The sequence below is a fragment of the Notamacropus eugenii genome, chromosome 2, assembly GCF_028372415.1.
Source record: "Notamacropus eugenii isolate mMacEug1 chromosome 2, mMacEug1.pri_v2, whole genome shotgun sequence".
Taxonomy (NCBI): domain Eukaryota; kingdom Metazoa; phylum Chordata; class Mammalia; order Diprotodontia; family Macropodidae; genus Notamacropus; species Notamacropus eugenii.
Window position 1 is genome coordinate 87,213,473 of NC_092873.1, and position 19,335 is coordinate 87,232,807.

At 37.5% G+C, this 19,335-nt stretch overlaps 1 protein-coding gene across 1 annotated transcript in view; it reads left to right on the forward strand.

The window, feature by feature from the left end:
- The first annotated feature begins 556 nt into the window (after window positions 1–556).
- The window catches only part of LOC140525874 (antigen WC1.1-like), a 28,608-nt gene continuing 9,829 nt past the window's right edge, over window positions 557–19,335 (forward strand). Inside the window, exons 1-7 of the mRNA XM_072641648.1 lie at window positions 557–674; window positions 4,954–5,268; window positions 8,515–8,823; window positions 8,925–9,239; window positions 16,999–17,070; window positions 17,154–17,468; window positions 18,183–18,497. Of these exons, the coding sequence (XP_072497749.1) occupies window positions 602–674; window positions 4,954–5,268; window positions 8,515–8,823; window positions 8,925–9,239; window positions 16,999–17,070; window positions 17,154–17,468; window positions 18,183–18,497 (1,714 nt within the window). The 5' untranslated portion in view covers window positions 557–601. The remainder of the gene's footprint in view (window positions 675–4,953; window positions 5,269–8,514; window positions 8,824–8,924; window positions 9,240–16,998; window positions 17,071–17,153; window positions 17,469–18,182; window positions 18,498–19,335) is intronic.

A 19,335-nucleotide genomic window follows, 5' to 3' on the forward strand; every position in this document is an offset into this window, starting at 1 on the left:
GATTTTCTCCAATTCCCAGATTCTGTCTTTTTGTTGGTCTCACTTATATATTGAAGCTAACTTTTGTTTTTCTTTTTCAAATGTTGCCTTGGATTGTATCTAATGAGAAGTGGTCCACTTAACATGTGTTCAAATGAACCCAGTTATATCAAAGATGTCCCAGTATCTGACCCAAGCACTATGGTGAGTGACTTACCATATCACTGTTTGTGCCTGAATTCATTTTTGGTTGATTAGGAAATTGAGATGGACCCCACAAAGTATTTAGAGTCATACAGATATAGATTTTTGAACAACTTCTGAGATGCATGTCTCATTCCAGTTCCCACAGACTGAAATTTTCATCACAAAGACAGATGTCTTCTCTCATATAAGGAGATATGTAGGGGTAAGAATTTAATTGGTGTTTGAATTTCAGCCTGTGGCAGATCAAGTCTCTGATACTGTCTGAAATGGTAAGGGGAGTTTCTATTGGCTCCTAGCAAAGGTGGCGTGGTTAGGAGCTGAATATACTGTTGTTATACATCTCTCATTCAGTGCTCTGGGGTCTCTCAAAAGGAGTTGGTGCTTTCCAGACTACTGCAGAACTGGGGGTGTCAGCATGGCCTTAGAGAGACTTTCTGCTGCCCAAATGCTAGTTTTCCTTTTCTTCAGTTTCCTTGTAACCAATTCTGGTAAGAGTTTATTTTCCTTCTTGCACAGGGTCTGCACTGTTAAGGGTTGTGCTGACCTGGTCTGGGCTGCTGAACTTGAGGAAAAATTGTGAGTGAGAAAGTCACACTCCAATATTTACCATCTGTTTAGGGGAATGCAAAGAAATTACAATGTCTGAATGTATTTTCTTCTCTTTTTTGTTGGGAGGGGGGCTTCTGAAGTAGGTTTGAAGAGGGGTTGTTCATCAGGAGAGATGGTATTTGGGCCTAGAATTAGACTGTAAGTTATTCCCCCAGGAATGATCTGAGCTTCCATGTGACTTTTAATATGGCAGATGGTCCAGAAACAAATAGAAGATCCATGACTGCGTCATTTGGCCTCGTTGACCTGCTGGCTTTGGCCTCCTCAGGGGTGTCATATCAATGCCATATCATCCTTCTAAACTACTAAATTAAATTTCAAATCATTGCCATGTGTCAAATTTAGTGTCTGAGTATGTGGAAGGAAGGCTTCATACATGAAGTAAGCAGAGAGATGCCTTGATCTAGTCACTCACCCCATTAGCCTATAGATCCTTTATTGAGATTGCTCTGGTCTGGTGTGGGCTGACTAGCTGGGAGATCATTGTTAGTTTGTGAAATGACCTAAAGATTTTGTATGGCCTCTGTGAGTGGGAGAGAAGAAATACTGGTATCAGCAACTACAAGATTTAAATAACTTTGTACCTGCTGCCTAGGTCTGAGTCCCACCTAGGGCTTATGCTTTTAAGACCTGTACCACTCAGTTTAAGTATTCCAGAGGGCTTAGACCACTCCTTTAACTGAAATGTTTTGCAAATATTTTGCTCAAAAAGAAGTTTTAACTCCTGTCTCTAGAATAAATCCTCACAGCATCTACAGGACTCATGAATTCCATTCCCATTTTCTAGATGATGAATCGGAGGATGAGTAATGTCAAGTGATGTCTCTCCAGAATTACCAATATGTCCAGAGAGTAGTGGATTTGGGATTGGGTCACACACTGGGGAGTCCCTAAACTCCCCTAATTATTTCCTAATTTTTTATTCCCAAAGTGATTGATTATAAGCTTCCTGTGAGTGCATGGGATTTCCCCTACTTTTCTATATTCCCAGCAGTGTCCAGTCCTGTTCATAGTAGGTACTCAGTAAGCCTGGTGTGTTCACTGGTTTCATTTGTGCTAACCTTCCCACAGGGAGAAATTGATCAACTTACATGCAACTTACATTCCTTACGTAAAATAAATGGAAACAATACTGGTAGTAGCCAGGAGACCTTGTTCCACTACTGATGTGAATTTCAGGAATTTACTTTATCACTCTCAACCTCAGTATTCTTTCCTGTCAAAAAAGAGGGGCTTGGAGGAATTTCTCTAAGGAGTCCCATTGTGAAATGTTAAATATTTCATGATTCCCTTCCACTATTGGTCTTCACTCCCTACTACTCCATCTCCACCTCACTGAGAGGAAGGATACATAAAGCAGGCATTAGATGTATTCAGGGGGCAAGAGAGTTGGATTCCCAATAAGAATCTTTTTGATTAAAACATTTGTTAAGTACCTGCTAAGTCCCAGGTAAATGCTTGAGATGTAAAGATACTAGGAGTAAAAGGGAAACACGCACACTCACAAATAAAGGCAAAATGTATACCGAACTCAAAGTAACTGTTTTTAGAGGGAGAAGAGGCTTAAGTATTGGGAAGATCAGGATGTCAAGAGTTTTAGATGATATAATTTGATATAAGATATGAAGGGATCTGGGAATTCCAAGAGGCATTAGTAGATAAGGCGAGCATTCCCAGTATGGGAAGGTCCCCCAGTATGGGGGACAATCTTTCATCTCATTTTCATCTTCTCTTTGCGATCTGTCAACTTCATCATACAAATGAAACAACTCTCTCTAAAGCAGTTTACTACTTCTTCATTGTCAAATCCAATTAACTTTTCTCACTTCTCATACTTTAGCCTCTCTGTAGCCATTAACAATGTCTATCACCATCTTCTACTTGATATTTTTTGTCATTCAAAACTCTTCATATCCCAGCTGCCCCCTAACTTTCTGGACTTTTAATACTTTATTTCCTTCCACATACTTTTCAATCCGGTGCCATAAATCTCTGCTGCCTTTATACAAGACACTCTGTCTTCTGACTCTGCATTTTTGCTGGTTCTCCCTATGCTTGTAATTATCTTTTCTCATCTCTACCTCTTGCTTTCCCTGACTTCATTCAGATCCTAACTAAAGTCTTGCTGTCTACCCAGACACCTCTTCTTACCTACTACCTTAATAATAGTGCAATTTGTTTGTTGTTTATCTTCAATTTATCTTTTTTAATTAAACTTTTTTCTGATTATGTGCAAAAAAATTCACTCTTTTTTTTTTACAAATTTGAGTTGCAAATTCTTTCCCACCCTCTCTTTCCGTCATTGAGAATTTCATAACAGTTATACATGTGCAGTTATGCAAAAAAATTCTTTGATCTTTTAAAAATCAAATCAGTCAATGGTTTATCTATTTTATTGTCCCTCCTCCCCTCCAAAACCAGCTCCTAAATTTATTAATTAGTTTAATGGTTTGCTTGCCTTCAGTTTTTCTCATCTCTCCTTTGATTTTCATGATTTCCAATTTAGTGTTTTCTTCCGCATTTTAATTTTTTTCTTCCTAGTTTTTTTAAATTGCTTATCCACTTCATTGATTTGTTCTTTCTGTAATATGAAGCTTTGGCTGAATCTCATAAATTTTGATATGTTTTACCATTGTCATTCTCTTTAATAAAATTATTTACTGGTTCTGATGCCATGTTCTGCTGAGAAAAGGTCTATCATATTTAACATTTTTAATATCCTATTCAACTCCTTAACTTGTTTCTTGATTAGTTTTTGTTTAGATTTGTCTAATTCTGAAAGTAAAAAGTTAAGTCCTCACCTAGTATAATTTTATTGTCTATTTCTTAATGTAATTCCTTTAAACTTTTCTTTAGGAATTTGGATGGTATACCGTTCAGTATATATATGTTTGGTAGTAATATGATTTTAACAAGATATTGTTCCTTGCCTATCTCATTTATTTAGACTGATTTTTGCTATTGCTTTGTCTGAGACCAATTGCTACTTATGCTTTTTTTTTTGCTTCAGCTGAAAAGTAATAGGTTCTGCTTTAGTATTTCACATTTACTCAGCATATGTTTTTCTGTTTAAAGTGTGTTTTGCGTAAATGACGTATTGAAGGATTCTGATTTTTAATTCACTCTGCTATCCATTTCTTTTTTTTTTATAGGCATTTGCTCATTTTCCAGCCTATTTCTTGATGTTTATCTTTGTGTTAAAGTTGGTCTCTTCTCCTATGATGGAGGGGACACGGTCCAAAACATCACTACTCTCTTGGCCTGTATTCCGGTCTGTGAGTGATTAAAATTACAATTTGTTGTCCTACAACTCTCACTAAGGTCCCAATTCCCTGTGCCCAGGATTCCTAATGTGCAATGATCCTCCTTGCCCTAGGACTGTGATCTGGAACTGAGTATGGGCAGTGTAACAGAGTTCTCCACACGCTGTCAGCAAAGTGTCATGCAATCTCCTTCTGACCAGTTTTCTGACCCTCTTACCATCTGTGGGCTGAGAGGTCCAGAGAACAGTGCCACAAATTCAGTTGCTCTAATTCCTGCTGTTAGCTAATACTGTGTGTGGCCTGCTATTTGCTGCCCTGTGCAAGGGCCTGGGGCCTCAAATGAAGATGTGGTATGCACTTGACTGCTTTCCACTATTGACCTTGAGGCATAATGTTCCTGCCAATCTTTTAAATTGTCTTGAGCTGCAATATTGCTTCACTCAGTGCTTTTGCTGGTTTTGTGGCTCCAGAAGTTGTTTTGAGGCATATTTAAAAGTCATTTGCAGGAGAATTTGGGAGAGGTTGGGTGAGTTCTTGTCTTTTCTTCATCATCTTGGCTCTGCCTTTCCTAAGGTGACGAATGTATCATGTATAAAGCTTGTTTGTATGAAGTCAGTTATCTTTTTTAAAGTAACTACTATGGGCCAGGCACTGTATTAAACTTTGTACAAAGAAAGAAAAGAAAGCAGTCCTTGCTTTCAAGGAGCTCAAACTCCAGTGTGGGAGACAACATAAAAACATCTTTGTATAAACATGATATATACAAGAAGGAAATTGACTGCCCAGCCTCCGGGTCCTGTACAGGTATCTCGTTTCATCTTTCTATATCTGGGGATCTTAGAAGTTCCTCACTTCCAACCTGAGAGTGTAACAGGGAATGTTGCATCTTCTGTAGACACAGACAAAATCCGACTTAGAGGAGGAGAGACCCCATGTTCTGGACGAGTGGAGATCTGGCATGATGGTTCCTGGGGGACAGTATGTGATGACTTCTGGGATCTAGCAGATGCTAATGTGGTTTGTCAGCAGCTGAATTGTGGCCCTGCTGTGACTGCCCTGCATGGGTCTGCATTTGGCCCAGGAAGTGGGACCATCTGGTTGGATGATGTGAAATGCAGAGGGATGGAGTCCTCTTTGTGGGATTGCCCTGCAAGTCCCTGGGGGAATCATAACTGTAACCATAACGAGGATGCTGGTGTCACGTGCTCAGGTAAGTGTGAAGGATATAAGCTCTGAGAATAGATATTGAGCTGGAGAAGACGGGACTGGAGTGTGCATCTGAATGGAGCTTCCACAGGTCTATCTTTTGGTACCAGGAGAGGCTGTAATCTGATCCTGGGGTCAGAGAATTTAAAACTTAAAGAAAAATTGATGGTCATCATCCCAACATCTTTGCAGAGTAGGAAATAGACGTCTAGTGAGGTTATCTGACTGCCATAATGCCACATAGACTAAAACGTATAATTTTCTGAGAAATTTGTGAATACAGGTCCTATGACTCCCAAAACTACAATATCTCACTGTCCTCCAGAGCTCTCTTCAGGCTTGTACTGGGCAGAGTGTATGGAGGGGATTTGGGAACCTTTTTAATCTGCTTGAATAGAGTATTTGGGGCAGATAACAGGTCCCTTTTCTGGAACTCTCCATGCCCCACAAATTCCTGATCAGATTAGTATCTAGCAATTTCTCTGTCACTTTTTCTTGGATTTTCTTTTTATACCTTCTTGGAAGAAATTTTTTTGGTAAAACTCTTTGTACTAATTCCTGTTATTCTGTCACATTGACTCTACCTCCTCAATTGTATAGTTTTATGGTAAAGCATAAGAATAGACAAAGGGAGATGGAGTCTCCACTCTAAAGCAAATAAACCTAGAAAATAGGAGTACAACAATTGTGAATAGCAGCAATAAGGCTAAGTGGAAAAGTTGGGAGAGATCACATGGAGTTGGTGCTTCATTCGCTGATATTAATCATTTTCTCTAATTATTTCAGTCTCCATATTGCTACTATTCCTCTGGGTGAAGGGGCCTAACACAACTATACTACATCAACTGTATTCTCATGGTGTAGCCCAGAGAAATTTTTCTTGTGGTGCCTGATCTAAGTAATTGTTTTCTGATAATTAAAAAATGGAAGTTTGTCTGATGTGTTTTAAAGATGATTTTCTGTCAACCAACAACATCTACTCTGTCCTTACCACAGTTCATCATCAAATTCACAGCATTTCTGGCGGTCATTATATCCAGAAAAAACCTCTGTAGCAAATATGGCAGATGTTACAGTCAAATGTCAAAGTATTTGTACAGCTAGGACTATCAAATCATGAAAAAGATTCTTTGGCAGAAGTGATTGCTTTCTTTCCAAGTCAGCAGAAATGTCACCTCTCACTCTCTCTCTGTCTCTGTCTGTCTCTGTCTCTGTCTCTCTCTCTCTTTTGCCACTACCTCCCTTCATCTCCTTCCCTTTCTGTCTCTTTATTTCTCTGTGTCTCTGCCCTTTTGTATGTCTCTCTATGTCTCTGTCTCTGTCTGTCTTTGTCTACCTGTCTCTGTCTTTGTACACACACAAACACACACACATACACACATGCCGGAATTATAATGCCCTCGCCCCACAATTCACAAATCTACATATGTACATTAAACTTCACCGTATCGGCATATGTATTTCAAATGAACAAGTTACTTTTTATTCTTCCTCCTTGATTTCTTATTCTCATGGTGGGCTTCCATGGCTTAGCACAGTGTTAAAGGAGTGCGTGCTAAATGCACTTATTTCTAAGCACCCGAGTCATAGTTCTCAAATATTCCAGAAGTAGTAGGAAAATAACCTTGGAAAATATGGAAACTGTACTTGAAATATAGATTGCAAAACTATAGGAACAAAGTTAGACATCTAATAACTCTTTATGAAAACTTGAAAGAACTGTAAGTAGCCAGAAATAAACAATTCAAGTACTGGGGAAACAGAATCAGGATAACACAAAACTTAGCAGCTTGCTCATTAAGGGATCAGATGATTGTAATATGATATTCTGGAGATCAAAGGAGCTAGAACTAAAACCAAGATTCACCTACCTAACAAAACAGTATAATTCTTCATGGGAAAAATGGAATTTCACTGAAATAGAATACTTTAAAGAATTCGTGATGAAAAGACCAGAGCAAAGTAGAAAATGTGACTTTCAAATATAAGACTTAAGAGAAGCATAAAAAATGTAAACAAAGAGAAATCATAAGGGACTTATTAAAGTTGAGCTGTTTACATTCCTACATGGAAAGATGATATCTGTAACTCATGAGACCTTTCTCAAGAGGCAAGAAAATTATTTTACAGTGGAGGGAAAGAGATGGGAGGTGAGAGGGATTGAGTAAACCTTAGATTTAGACTAGACTTAGTTTAAGGAGAGAATAACACACACACTCTATTGGGTGTGAATATCTATCTGACCTTAAAGGAAAGTGAGGGGGAAGGGGGTAAGAAAGAGAGGATAATAGAAGGGAGGTAAATGGGAGGAGAGGGTAATCAGAAGTAAATACTTTTGAGGAGGGACAGGATCAAAATAAAGAATAGAATAAATGGGGCACAGCATAGAATGGGGGGAAATACAGTTAGTCTTTTTGCAAAATGACTGTTATGGAAGTGTTCTGCATAACTACATATGTATAACCTATATCAAATTACATGCCTTTTCAATGAGGGTGGGTGATGAGGAAGGAAGGGAAAGAATGTGGAACATAAAGTTTTAAAAACAAATGTTAAAAAAAAGTTTTTATATGCAACTAGGAAATAAGACATACAGGCAGTGAGGTATATAAATCTGAAATGGAAGGGGAAGGGGTAAGAGAAGTGGAGACTGATAGAAGGCAGAGCAGATTGGGGATGCAAGTAATCACAGTGCATGCTGTCTTGGGGTGGAAGGATAGGGGAGAGAATGTGGAACCCAAAATCTTGTGGTAGTGAATGTTAATGTTGAAAACAAAAATTTAATTAATTAATAAAAAATTAAAAATAAAACAAAACTTAAAAAAAAGAAAAGAAATCCTCATTAGAGCAACCAAGTTCTTGGGCGGAGGAGACAGTTAGTTTTCTAATGGTGAGATATCATATGAGTCTAATTGTCCTCTTCTGTTGAGAGGCATCCATCCCCTTTGCTGTTTCTATATTCCCTTCCCTTGCCTGAAACAGTAAAAGAATTGCATTTCTGTACATGTCAGACATGCTCTCCCAATGAGTACCAGGAATTAAGTACCTTCAGTTTTATTTCAGGTTCAGTCATAGTCAACATGCTTCCAAGGTATTAATTGTCATGTGATCTGTTAAAGAAAGATCCTCTGCTTCTTCTCCCTTGGGAATATGCCAGACAGAGTCTCACATAATTAATCATATCTCTTTCTTCATCAGGGAAATCTTGGTATTTGGGGCCAATCACTAGAGTTCTTTTTTGTCTTTCCAGGATTTGTCAAGCTGGTTGCAGGGGATGGACCCTGTATTGGGAGGGTAGAGCTCAGTTATGGAACAAAATGGAGCACAGTCTGTGACTTGAATTTTACTCTTTCTACTGCCAAAGTCATCTGTACTGAGTTAGAGTGTGGGACTGCAGTCTCCATCATGAAAGGATCTCACTTTGGAAGAGGAAATGGACACATCTCAGATAAAGAATTCCAATGTAGTGGAAGTGAACCATTTCTGTCATCGTGTCCCACGGTACCACTTCCACAGGGAAAATGTAGTCACAGTATGGATGTTGGTGTCATTTGTTCAAGTAAGGTTGCACAATGCTTTTATCCTGCTCCCACATTGTACTTGATACTGAGATTAAGAAGTCACAATGACTTTTCTAAAGCTTCGTCTTCTTCTCCTCAGGGTACACAGACTTTCGTCTGATGGATGGAAGCTCCCAGTGTGAAGGAAGAGTCGAGATCCAAGTTTTAGGGAGTTGGAGAACTCTCTGTGACTCCCACTGGGACCTGGCAGATGCCAACGTTCTCTGCCATCAGCTCCATTGTGGAGTGGCTATGAAGCCTCCAGAAGATGCACATTTTGGCAGAGGAAGTGTCCAGATCACAGGGGATACATTTTATTGCACAGGGACTGAGTCTCATTTATGGAATTGTTCTGTGACTATTCTGGGGAATTCTCCATGCTCCAAAGGAAAAGTTGCATCTGTGGTCTGCTCAGGTTAGTGAAGGGAAATCTCTAATTTGGACTCAAAGCATATCACCAGATGATGGGCCAGTGAAAGCAATGATATATGCAGGAAGGAAAAGGATAGAAATGTCTACACTGATCAACAGTCAGGTGACGCTTTTCAGTATCCAGAGGAGAGAGCCATGACATCTTTTCTCTGATAGCAAATATGAAGAATCCTAATCATGGTGTTGGGAATTTTGCATTGCATTTGTTCATACTTACTTCATATATGTAATTGTTCATTCATGGCTTTTTTCTCACATTTATTTTTTTCATTTTTAATTTTCAACATTCACTTTCATAAGTTTTAAATTTTCTCTCCCTCCCTCTCCTCCCTCCCCAAGATGACATGCAATCTTATACGGACTCTAAACATACATTCCTATCAAACACATTTTCATACTAGTCATGTTGCATAGAAGAATTATAATGGATGACAGAAACCATGAGAAAAACCAAAATGAAACAAAACATAACAAAAAAGAAAATATTGTGCTTCATTCACCATTCTGACTCCATAGTTCTTTCTCTGCCATTTGCATCGTAAGTCCTTTGGAAATAGTTTAGGTTCTTGTATTGCTGAGAAGGGCTAAGCATATCAAAACCAACCCTCAAACACGGTGGCTTTTACTGAGTATCATCTTCTGGTTCTGCTCATTTCAGTCAGCATCAGTTCATGTAAGTCTTTACAGGTTTATCTGAAGTTTGCCTGTCTGTCATTTCTTAAAGCACAATAATATTCCATTACATTCGTATCTCACAACTTGTTCAGCTATTCCCCAATTGATGGACACCCTTTCGATTTCCAGTTCTTTGTCACCACAAAAAAAAAAGCTACTATAAATATTTTAGTACATGTAGGTCCTTTTCTCATCTTTATGATCTCGTTGGGATGCAGTCCCAGAAGTGGTATTGCTGGGTCAAAGGGTATGTATATTTTTATAGCCCTTTGGGCATAGTTCGAAACTAATTGAGAGAATAGTTAGATCAGCTCACAGCTCCACCAACAATGAATTATTGTTCGAACATCTCTCACATCTTTCCCAACATCTATCATCTTCCTGTTTTGTCATGTTAGCTAATCTGACAGGTGTGGTATAGTACCTCAGAGTTGTTTTTATTTGCATCTCTCTAATCAATAGTGATTTAGAGCATTTTTTCATAAGACTACACAGAGTTTTAATTTCTTCTTCTGAAAACTGCCTTTTCTTATCGTTTGACCATTTATCAATTGGGGAATGACTTGTTTTCTTGTAAATTTGACTCAGTTCTCTAAATATTTTAGAAATGAGATCTTTATCACAGACACTGGTTGCAAAAACTCTTTCCCAGTTTTTGGTCTCCTAATCTTGGTTGCATTGACATTGTTTGTGCAAAACCTTTTCAATTTAATGTAATCTAAATTATCCATTTTGCATTTCATAATGTTCTCTGTCTCTTGTTTTATCACAAATTCCTCCATTTTCCTGACGAAGAAACTATTACTTGCTCCCCTTTATACCTAGATAAATTTACCCATTTGAATTTCCTTCTGGTATATGGTGTCAGGCATTCATCAACGTCCAGCTTCCACCATAATATTTTCCAGTTTTCCCAACAATTTTTGTCAAAAAGTGAGTTTTTATCACAGAAGATGAGGTCTTTGAGTTTATCAAACAGCAGGCTGCTATAGTCATTGACCACTGTTTCTTGTGTACTTAACCTATTCCACTGATTTTCCCCTCTGTTTCACAACTTCACCAAGTGGTTTTGATGACTGCTATTTTATAACACAATTTAAGATTAGATAGGGTTGGGCTACTTTCCCTAGCATTTCTTTTCATTAATGCCCTTGATATTCTAGACCTTTTATTCTTCAGATGAATTTTGATATTATTTTTTCTAGTTTGAGAAAATGATTTTTGAATAGTTTGATTGGTATGGCACTTAAGAAGTAAATTAATTTAGGTAGAATTGTCGATTTATTATATTAGCTCGACCTACCCACAAGCAACTGAAGTTTTCCCAGTTATTTAAATCTGACTTTATTTGTGCAAAAGGTGTTTTGTAATTGTATTCATATAGTCCATGGGTTTGTTTTGGTAGGTAGGCTCTCAAACATTTTATGGTAGCTACAGTAACTTTAAATAGAACTTTTCTTTCTGTCTCTTACTCTTGGATTTTGTTATTAGTATATAGAAAAGCAAATGATCTATGTGGGTTTATTTTATATTCTGCAACTTTATTATTCCAAATAGTTTTGCACTTGAATCTCTAGGACTTTCTAAGTATATCATCATATTATCTGCAAAGCATGATTTACTTAGTTTCTTCTTTGACTATTCTAATTTCTTTAATTTATTTTTCTTCTCTTACTGATAAAGCTAACATTTCTACTATTATATTGATTTACAGTGGTGATAATAGACATCCTTGTTTAACCCCCGACCTTATTGGAAATGCATCAAGCTGATTGCCATTACATATAATACATGTTGATGGTTTTAGACCGATACTAATTATCATTTAAGAAGGCTCCATTTGTTCCTTTTCTCTCCAGTATTCTCATTAATAGTGGGTGTTATATTTTGTCAAAAGCTTTTTCTGCATTTAGTAAGATAATCATATGTTTTCTGTTAGTTTTGTAGTTGATGTGACCAATTATGCTGATATCTTTCCTAATGCTGAACTAGACCTGCATTATTGCTAAAAATTCTACCTGATCAAAATGTATTATTCTCATGATAAATTACTGTAATCTTTCTGCTAATATCTTATTTAAATTTTTTGCATCTATATTCGCTAGGAAAATTGCTCTTTTATTTCCTTTCTCTGTTTTGGCTTATCCTGCTTTGGATATCAGCACCATATTTGTATCATAAAAAAGAACTTGGTAGAACTCCTTTTTCATCAATTTTCCAAAACACTTTATATAGTATTGAAATTAGCAATTCTTTAAATGCTTTATAGAATTGCCTTATAAATCTTTCTGACCATGGAGATTTTTTGCTAAGAAGTTCATTGATGGCTTGTTCAATTTCTTTTATTCTGAGATGGGATTAAATATTTTACTTCCTTTTCTGTTAATCTGGGCAATTTATATTTTTTGTAAATATTCATCCATTTCACTGAGATGGTCAAATATATGGGCATACAATTGGGCAGAATAATGCCTAGTTATGGTTTAATTTCCTCTTCACTGGAGGTGAATTCACCTATTTCATTTTTCATACTGGCAATTTGGTTTTCTTTTGTTTAAATCAAATGGACCAAAGACATCAATTTTATTGCTTTTCCCCCCATAAAACCAGCTCTTAGTGTTATTTATTAGTTCAATAATTTTCTTAATTTCAATTTTATTAATATCTCCTTCAATTTTCAGTATTTCTAATTTAATATTTAATTGGGGATTTACAATTCGTTCTTTTTCTTGCTTTTTCAGTTGCATGCCCAGTTCACTGATCTGCTCTTTTTCTATTTTATTCATGTAAGCATTCAATAATTGAAAAGTTTTGCTAAGAAATGCTTTTGCTGCATCCCATAAGTTTTGGGATGTTGTTTCATTATTGTCATTCCCTTAAAATAACTTTTTTGATTGTTTCTGTGATTTGTTGGTTGACCCACTCATTCTTTAGAATTAAATTATTAAGTTTCCAATTAATTTTTGGCTTATCTTTCCATGGTCCTTTCTTCCATATTATTTTTATTTTATCATGATCTGAAAAGGATGCCTTGACTATCTGTTCCTTTCTGCACTGGATTATGAGGTTTTTATGCCCCAATAGAGGGTCATTTTTTGTGTAGGTGCAGTGTACATGTTTTTTTTTTCCTTTGTGTCCTTGTTAACCATTTTATGCCTCTCATGTGTCTTGTATTTGAAAATCAAATTTTCCATTGAGCTTTGGCTTTTTCATCAGGAAGTTCTGGAAATCCATTATTTCATTGAATGACAATACCCTTGCTTGAAAGATTATGCTCAATTTTTTTGGGCAATTTATCCTTGATTGTAGTCCAAGTTCCTTTGCCATACAGAATATCACATTTCAATCCCTCTCCTCTTTTAACTTAGAAGCTGCAAGATCCTGACTGTAGTTTCATGATTTTTTAAATATTTCTTTCTGGCTGCTTGCAGTATTTTCTCCTATATCTGATAATTCTTGAATTTGCCATCAATATTTCCTGATATTTTCAATTTGAGATCTCTTTCTGGAGGTGATCAGTTATTTTGATGACTATTTTGCCTTCTGGTTCTAGGAACTCAGGGCAGTTTTCCTTGATGATTTCTTTAAAGGTACTATCCAGGCTCTTTTTTATCATGGTTTTCTGATAGACTAGCAATTCTTAGATTTTCTCTGCTGGATATATTTTCTGGGTCAATGGTTTTCCCAATGAGATATTTTACATTTTCTTCTATTTTTTTTTTGATTCTTTAGATTTTCTTTGACTGATTACTTGCTTAATTTAATAGATTGTTTTCTTCAGTTAGCTTTTGTACCTCCTTTTCCATTTCTCTATTTTTCCTTTTAAAGAGTTATTTTTTTTCCAGATAGGTTTTGTACCTCCTTTTTCATTTGACCAATTTTACTTTTTAAGGAGCTGTTCTCTTCAGTAATGTTTTTTCATTTTGTCAATTATATTTTTAAAATTATTCTTCAATTTATCTTCTACCTCTCTAATTTTGTTTTTAAAATCCTTCTTGAACTCTTCTAAGAATACTTTTTTGGGCTTGAGACCAGTTTATATTCCCTTTTGAGGCTTCAGATATGGGTATAGTGTCAATGCTGTCTTCTTCTGAATTCATATTTTGATCTTCATTGGCTCCATATTAAGATTCTATGATCTATTGTTTTCAAATTTTCTTCTTGCTCATGATGATTGCCTTATTCCTGACTTTTATAGTGAATCTCTGCTTCTAGAGAACAGGGGGCTCTGTCTTACATTTTTTGTGCTGGGAGATAAGAGCCTGGTTCATGGCTTTGTGTGTTGTGGTCTTTGCTTCTGTCAGCTAGAAGCTATACAGTTTGGCAGCTTATCTGATGCTGAGCAGGAACTGGCTGGTGTGTGCCAAGGCCGAGGCCAGGCAAAGTCTATATGACTCTGAGGCAGAAGACCATGGTCTCTCTTCTCTCCAGCTCTAACTTCATCTCATGAAATCAATTTGAACCAATTAAGAGATTCTTATGCTAGAGGACTATTGAGCCAAAGATTACACAATTTTATCTTCTCTGTATATTTGTTAGAGTTAGTAGAAGAGAACTAGGGTAAAACCTTGTCATCAGACACACAAATAGGTCAGGGTCCACAGTAAAATATCTAGTCAGGGTTTAGAGGAGAAGAATGCTAAAAGTAAAAGAAGGTATCTGCTAGTTCAGTGCAGGTTAGCCTGAGACTGAGGAGAAAACTTGAGGGAAGATATAGTGAGGTGTATGAATGATGAAATGACTTTGGAAACAAAGGTTCACACTCCAAAGCTTTTCAATCTATTAAGAAATACACACTAATTTCTTAACAAATCAAGACCAATGACCTTTCTCAGCTTTGGCACTAAGAATACAGGGGAGACAGGTTTTTATGCATTAAAAACAATTAAAGTCAAATAAGACCAATTAATTAAGAGAAAACAGTTAACAAGGACATAAAATTTGGTTATCTGATTTCTAATTAGAGGAAAGATTTGGGGCTTCCAAGTTGGGAAGGGGAGAAAATATATGTGTGGCTCCCTGAAATCAGAAAAAGAGATGTACCACTCCCCCCAACACCATGCTAGTATCTTTATTCAATCAAAAATACATGGAAACAAGAAGTGATTGAATAGCACTGGGCCAGTTTTCAGATAAAACGTATGGGTTGCTTGTGAGAAAATTCCTTGCATTAATCTTTGTATCTAACTGGGTTTCTAGTCAGCATCACCTAGGTCCTTAGTTAAGCATTAGGTAGAGGTGGTCTAGTTCCCAGCCATGCAGGAGTAGCTTCAAAAGATGAATTTTTTTTCTCTCATTTCCAACCATTACACAAAGTTTTTTCACAACATAGAAATTGGACTGTATCAATAAGTTAATAGAAAGAGAACTGAAATAGCTCTAGAATTAAATCACAAGATGGAGTCAGTGTAGTTCACTCAGTTCCCACTACCAGTTGCTATTCCAGAATCCTTAGTAGGAAAGTTCCAGAGAGCAGGTGAGAAATTTAGAGACAGATTAGAGCTAGAGGACACCCCTTTCAGTTGTGCTACACCAGCATCATCTTGAAAAGCAATTTCTAGTGCAGTGCAAAAGTGGAGAGTTTTTGCTTTTATGTTTTATTTTTCCTTAGTTCTTTAGGAAAATCAACCCACTAGCTCTTAATTGGTGCTACTATTTGACAACCTTCATCTTTTCTCTGTTGAGATAGAGAAAGAAGTAATTCTTACCTAGTTAGTCCAGTAGAGACACTTGTCCCTCTAGAACAGAGATTCTTGACTTTCTTTGGGCCATGACCTGCTTTAGGGTAACCTTTGGACCCCTTAATAGAACAATGTTTTTTTAAACTAATCTTTCCCTCCAATTGATTTCAGAATGATCAGAAGTTAGATTGAAGCTGACCATGACCCCTCTAGACTAACAATATTTAAGAGATCAGATAAAAATAATTCTAACTTGGAAACCTTTTTTTTCTGAGGAGAGTAGAGCATCTTCTTGTCCCAATCTCCTGCTTCCCCTCCTGGTTGCAACTAAAGTCTCCTTTAGAGGAAGGGGAGAGAGAAAAGCTAGGAAGAGGGGCACATAGAGTATATAGAGTTTAGAGTCAGAAATCAGGAAGTCCTGAATTCAAATGTGACCAGACAATTAGTTGGTGTGTGTCCCTAGGCAAGTTAGTTAACCTATTTGCTGAAGCATCGGTAAACATCATCTCTAAACAGATCTGGAAAAGGAAATGGCAAACCAGCCCAGTATCTTTGCCAAGAAAAACCCCAAATGGGATAATGAAGAGTTGGACATGACTGAAATGACTGATATACAACAAGAGAGGACTAGAGATGTCTATTCTTCCTTCTTTTGAGCCACACAAGGACACCCCCATGCCACATGTGAGAGGAACAACCCTTTGTCCACATAAGGCCTCAATACACACAGGCCTTGATAAACATAAACCCTTGCTACAGATGGAGCTCTCCTTATATAAATAATAGATAAATTATTTTGAAATATAGCTATCAATGTATTTTATTTATTTTTAAAAATATTATTGTATTGTTCCTAATTATATGTGGTCAATTTTTAACATTTATTTTAAAATTTTTTAGTTCCAATTTTTCTCCCTTTACTGCTCAGTTCTCTCCCCCATCCCTTAAGCAATGTTTATCAATATTTTTTAAAAGAAACTCATGTACTCTAAGTAAAAAAAAATCCTGCTCTAGAGTTTAGACATAGGCTGGTGGCAGAAATGTAGTAGGGGGAAGTTGCCCTATACAGTTCATAGATAGTAGACCTAGGAAAGGGGGAGCAAAGCCTAAGGAAGGATGATCAGCTACAAGTGCTGCAACCTTTCTCTCAGAAGCTCTTCCTTATGGAAGGTCACAGACTTCTTAGGGCTCTTTGTATATGTAGGTAAGTAAGAGCTGTCAGAAGGTAATAATAGAACTTTCAATGAGAAGAATGTCTTCTTAGACTGGGAAATCCCTTTGTCCCTCCCTGACAATCTGTCTTCTCTCCAATTTGCTGACCCTCTCCTTCTCTAATGCCTTTTTTCAAGGTACATATTTACCTTATTTGAACTGTGCTTTTTTCAGGAAACCAGACACAGTCCCTCACATTCAATAATTCACAATCTGACCAGGAAAAGGCACCTGCCCTATTTTCAGGTAAGAAAGAAAATTGAACAATCTGAGAAAACTGCTTTCTTTCTTTGGGAAAATGGACAATTATTTTGAATTTCTCCCTGTAGAACGTGGACAACTTCGTCTGTTGAATGGAAGAAGTCCCTGCTCTGGAAGAGTTGAAGTCTATTACAATGGGACCTGGGGAACCATCTGTGATGATTCTTGGGACCTGAGTGATGCCCACGTGGTGTGCAGGCAGCTGGGCTGTGGAGTGGCCCTCGAAGCCATGGTCTCTGCTCACTTTGGACAAGGATCTGGGCCTATCTGGCTGGATGAGCTTAGCTGCTCTGGAAATGAATCCCATCTAGGGGAGTGCCCATCCCTCCACTGGGGTCGGCATGACTGCCGACATAAAGAGGATGCGGGAGTCCTCTGCTCAGGTCAGGGCCACACACATCCCACTAACACTGAGGGACTTATGGAATTAGAGACCCAATGGAGAAATTGGTAATTCAGGAAGGGAAGAGCACTTCCTGCCCCAACCAGAGCCCTCCCTAAAGTTCAGTTTCAGGGCAAGGGTTCTTATCTAAAGAGTGATTTTATTCATCTTCTGCAATTGTTTAGATGGGTCTCCTTATTTATGAAGATATGTGCATATGCATGTGCATACATAAATACATACATACATACATAAATACATACATACACACACATATATATACACACAGACTCAATACATACATACATACATATATAGGTATGTACATGTGTGTGTATGTATGTGTGTGTGTGTGTGTATTCCTTATTCCTTCATTTCCTAATAGAGTGCTATTTATAGAAAAGGTATACAATTTGCTTCTGCTGACTTGCTTTACTTTGAAGGTTCACAGATACACACTGATTTTGAAACTGTGAAACTGAGCAGCAAAAGCACAGTAAAGGCATTTCTATCTTTATTAATGGCAGAAACAAGACAGAAATGCTCAGAAATATAGAGCAAATGTGGAAAAAGAAGATCTTGGGTCTGTGTCTATCCAATGGAGACTCCCCAGTAGAGTCAGAGAAACTAATACAATATTCAAAGAGAAGAGACCCAGAGAATATGGGAACAGATGTCCCCTCTCATTGTGCCATACCTTCCTTTCCATTTACAGAATCCCTGGATCTCAGGTTGGTGAGTGAGGATCATAAGTGCTCTGGGTTGCTTGAGGTTTTCTACAATGGAACATGGGGTAGTGTTTGCTCCAACTCCATGGAATACAGTACTGTATCAGTGATTTGCAGACACCTGAGTTGTGGTTCCAAAGGACATATTGAAACACTGTCTAGCCCCCCAAAAAGTTTACAGACCCGGTGGATAGACAGAATCAACTGCCGAGGCCAAGAATCCTCACTCTGGCATTGTCCTTCTCAATCATGGGACCAGAATTCTTGCCAGCAGGGAGAGGAAGCCCTTATCACATGTGAAGGTAATTACATCTGTCTCTTCTGTTTGACTCTTTTTTAATTAGATTATTATTTTAGTCCAAATAGATTCAATATGCAGACAAGTTCTAGATCCATTTTTTTAATCCTTCCAAGCAAGCAGTGGGAGAGACTCAGGTTGGTAGGAGTTATGTGACAAAGATCTCACATGTTTTAATTTAACTGACTGAAACCTTGAAGTGAGCAAGTTCTGAGTCAGTCTATCTGTCCTCCACAATTCCTGTGCTCACTATAGCAAGGGTTTAAATCTTCCCTCAAATACCCTAACCTCCCAGTTCTTCCCTTATTCATTTCTAAAGACCTCCAATCAATTTGGAGACACAAAAAGATGGTTCATACTCTTGATCTTGCTATCACCTGCAAGTGTTCTACTTACATATATGTGAAATCTGACATGCCTTATTCTGATCATAATTGATTGTTATTATACCTCTCTCTCTGCCTTTCAGTCCCCTAACTCTATTATTCATCTTCCCCATGGCCTCCACTCCTCAGCTATTTCCAACACCATCATTCCTATACTCGCTAAATTCTCCTCCTTGATTTCTTGGTGATCTGGTTCATATCTCTGTCTACCCTCTTCTATTGAGTCTCTTGTCCCCTCATATTACCTCCAAACTTGCTCTTCCAAGTCTCAGTCCTAGTCCACTGCCTTTTATCCTACTCATGGAAACTTGAATGAGGCTGGTAAAAATTATTCAACATGTTGATTGAGTTCACCACAATATGTTATATAATTTTAAGTAGGCCCTTACTGTAGCCAACAAATCCTTCTTTTCCTCTCTAATTAGCTAACTAGCCCACTCTCCAGAGTGGCTTTTC